At 41.7% G+C, this 2762-nt stretch overlaps 1 protein-coding gene across 3 annotated transcripts in view; it reads right to left on the bottom strand.

Moving 5' to 3' along the window:
• Positions 1-2762, bottom strand: part of tak1/mapkkk7 (mitogen-activated protein kinase kinase kinase) — an 11628-nt gene that overhangs the window by 6129 nt on the left and 2737 nt on the right. For 2 of the 3 annotated variants that reach the window (XM_018812170.2, XM_026834760.1), the window contains exons 5-8: positions 1783-1875; positions 1156-1286; positions 625-801; positions 254-389 (exon numbers count right to left, since the gene is read on the bottom strand). In XM_018812170.2, the coding sequence (XP_018667715.1) occupies positions 254-389; positions 625-801; positions 1156-1286; positions 1783-1875 (537 nt within the window). 3 annotated transcript variants of the gene reach the window in all.

Below are 2762 nucleotides of genomic sequence, written 5' to 3'. Positions count from 1 at the left end.
TATTATTAATTTCGTATAAGTGTTTTAATAAAAAAATATCATTTTACCATTTTATAAAACCCTGGGTCATCTAATTTGCATACAATATAAAAAACACCAACTAATTTGCATACGATATAAAAAACACCAACTAATTTGCATACGATATAAAATCAACTAATTTGCATACAATATAAAATCAACTAATTTGCATACAATATAAAATCAACTAATTTGCATACAATTTAGGATCACTAATTTGCATACAACCCACCTGGGCCCGGGGATTCCCCAACACAGGGGAACACGATGCAGCTCGTACTTTACTAATGTTTGTCACGGTTGGGTGAATATTGTGCACAGATTTACGAACTGTATCGCTTATTGTGCCCATGTAACTTTCTCGCGTGCTGCAATGTGTGTTATAGGGTTATAATGAGGTAATTTAACTTATTTATTCTTGCATGGCGGGGCAACAATAGTCGTTAACATGGTGTTCTGTTTTATACACCTCGGGGGTACTTAGATAGTCGATAACATGGTGTTCTGTTTTATATACCTCGGGGGTACTTAGACAACCCATAAGAAACCATCATGTAAAAAAAACTTAAACCCACAAGAAAATATACAACTAAAAGCACCCACCTGTCAGTAATACTGGAGTCGTAACACGAACTACTCTCCGAACTTGGTATACTGTCACTATCGTGTAAGGGGAAGTTCAGGCGGGAATTCCCACCAGGGAAAAACTGCATAAGGTCGCTCATAGCAACGACTATTTCATCCATGCTCGGGCGTTCGTTTGGTTTCGCCGACCAACATCTTGGAATAAAACATAACAATAATTACACAAACAATGTAATAAAAGTAGTAGTACTCCAAATAAAACTAATTATCTACAAAGTTACATACGTGGTAACTTATAAGCTAAACGAGGTGTATGAAACAGAACACCTGTGTTATAACAACTGCTGTTGCCCGCCATGCGAAGATTAATAAGTTACATACATGGTAACTTGTAAGCGGGCAGGTGTATGAAACAGAACACAGGACACCCATATAAAATAGAATGTACATATACATTGTTGGGGTAATGGAACAACTCTGGTCTAAAACCTCCCTCAAACAAGGGCCACCCCACCCATATAGAATACAGCAATACATTCAACCCCCTACCTTGTCATGAGCGATTCCACTGGTTGCGGGCAACCTTGAATAAGGTCGGGTCGTGCCCCTGTATGAACTGCCCACATTATACGAAAGGCTGGCCCTCCAAGGTCATCAAATGGTTTGCGACGAGTTAATACCTGAGAGTTGGTTATAAAATATATATAAAATAGAATGTGCATATACAATGTTGGGGTAATGAGCCAACTCTTGTCTAAATCTCAGGTCCCATGGCGTGCTTCACTGTAGGACCTCACCCATATAGAATAGAATGTGCATATACAATGTTGGGGTAATGGGCCAACTCTGGTCTAAATCCCAGGTCCCATGGCGTGCTTCACTGTAGGACCTCACCCATATAGAATAGAATGTGCATATACAATGTTGGGGTAATGAGCCAACTCTTGTCTAAATCTCAGGTCCCATGGCATGCCTCACCATAGGACCTCACCCATATAGAATAGAATGTGCATATACAATGTTGGGGTAATGGGCCAACTCTGGTCTAAATCCCAGGTCCCATGGCGTGCCTCACTGTAGGACCTCACCCATATAGAATAGAATGTGCATATACAATATTGGGGTAATGAGCCGAGTCAACCAACTCTGGTCTACAGAACAGAATATTATATTCACCTCCCAAAGGATAATTCCCCAACTGAAGACGTCACATTTCTCGCTGTATTGGCAACCTTCAAACACCTCTGGTGCCATCCATGCTGCGGATCCCTGTCGCATAAATATAATAACTCCTTTAATAGTGTGTGTAATATCTATGGTATATATGCTTTGTTATATACATAGCTATCAACTTATCCATGGTTGCCACTCCCATGCCCACAAGCGAGTTGCTAAAGCTATTGCAGTGTGTGGATAAGCAATCATGACTTTTGGTTGGTTTGATCATTTATATCCTCATGGGTGGGAACTTGAGTGACTTATCCATGGTTGCCACTCCCATGCCCACAGTCGAGTTGCTGAAGCTATTGCAGTGTGTGGATAAGCAGACATGACTTTTGGTTGGCTTGGTCATTTATATCCTCATGGGTAGGAATTTGAGTGACTTATCCATGGTTGCCACTCCCATGCCCACAGTCGAGTTGCTGAAGCTATTGCAGTGTGTGGATAAGCAGACATGACTTTTGGTTGGTTTGATCATTTATATCCTCATGGGTGGGAACTTGAGTGACTTATCCATGGTTGCCACTACCATTCCCACAGTCGAGTTGCTGAAGCTATTGCAGTGTGTGGATAAGCAGACATGACTTTTGGTTGGCTTGGTCATTTATATCCTCATGGGTAGGAATTTGAGTGACTTATCCATGGTTGCCACTCCCATGCCCACAGTCGAGTTGCTGAAGCTATTGCAGTGTGTGGATAAGCAGACATGACTTTTGGTTGGTTTGATCATTTATATCCTCATGGGTGGGAACTTGAGTGACTTATCCATGGTTGCCACTCCCATGCCCACGGTCGAGTTGCTGAAGCTATTGCAGTGTGTGGATAAGCAGACATGACTTTTGGTTGGCTTGGTCATTTATATCCTCATGGGTAGGAATTTGAGTGACTTGTTATCCATGGTTGCCACTCCCATGCCCACAGTCGAGTTACTGAAG

This window comes from Ciona intestinalis, chromosome 6, assembly GCF_000224145.3.
Source record: "Ciona intestinalis chromosome 6, KH, whole genome shotgun sequence".
NCBI classification, from domain to species: Eukaryota; Metazoa; Chordata; class Ascidiacea; order Phlebobranchia; family Cionidae; genus Ciona; species Ciona intestinalis.
This window is presented reverse-complemented; position numbering and strand designations above follow the sequence as displayed.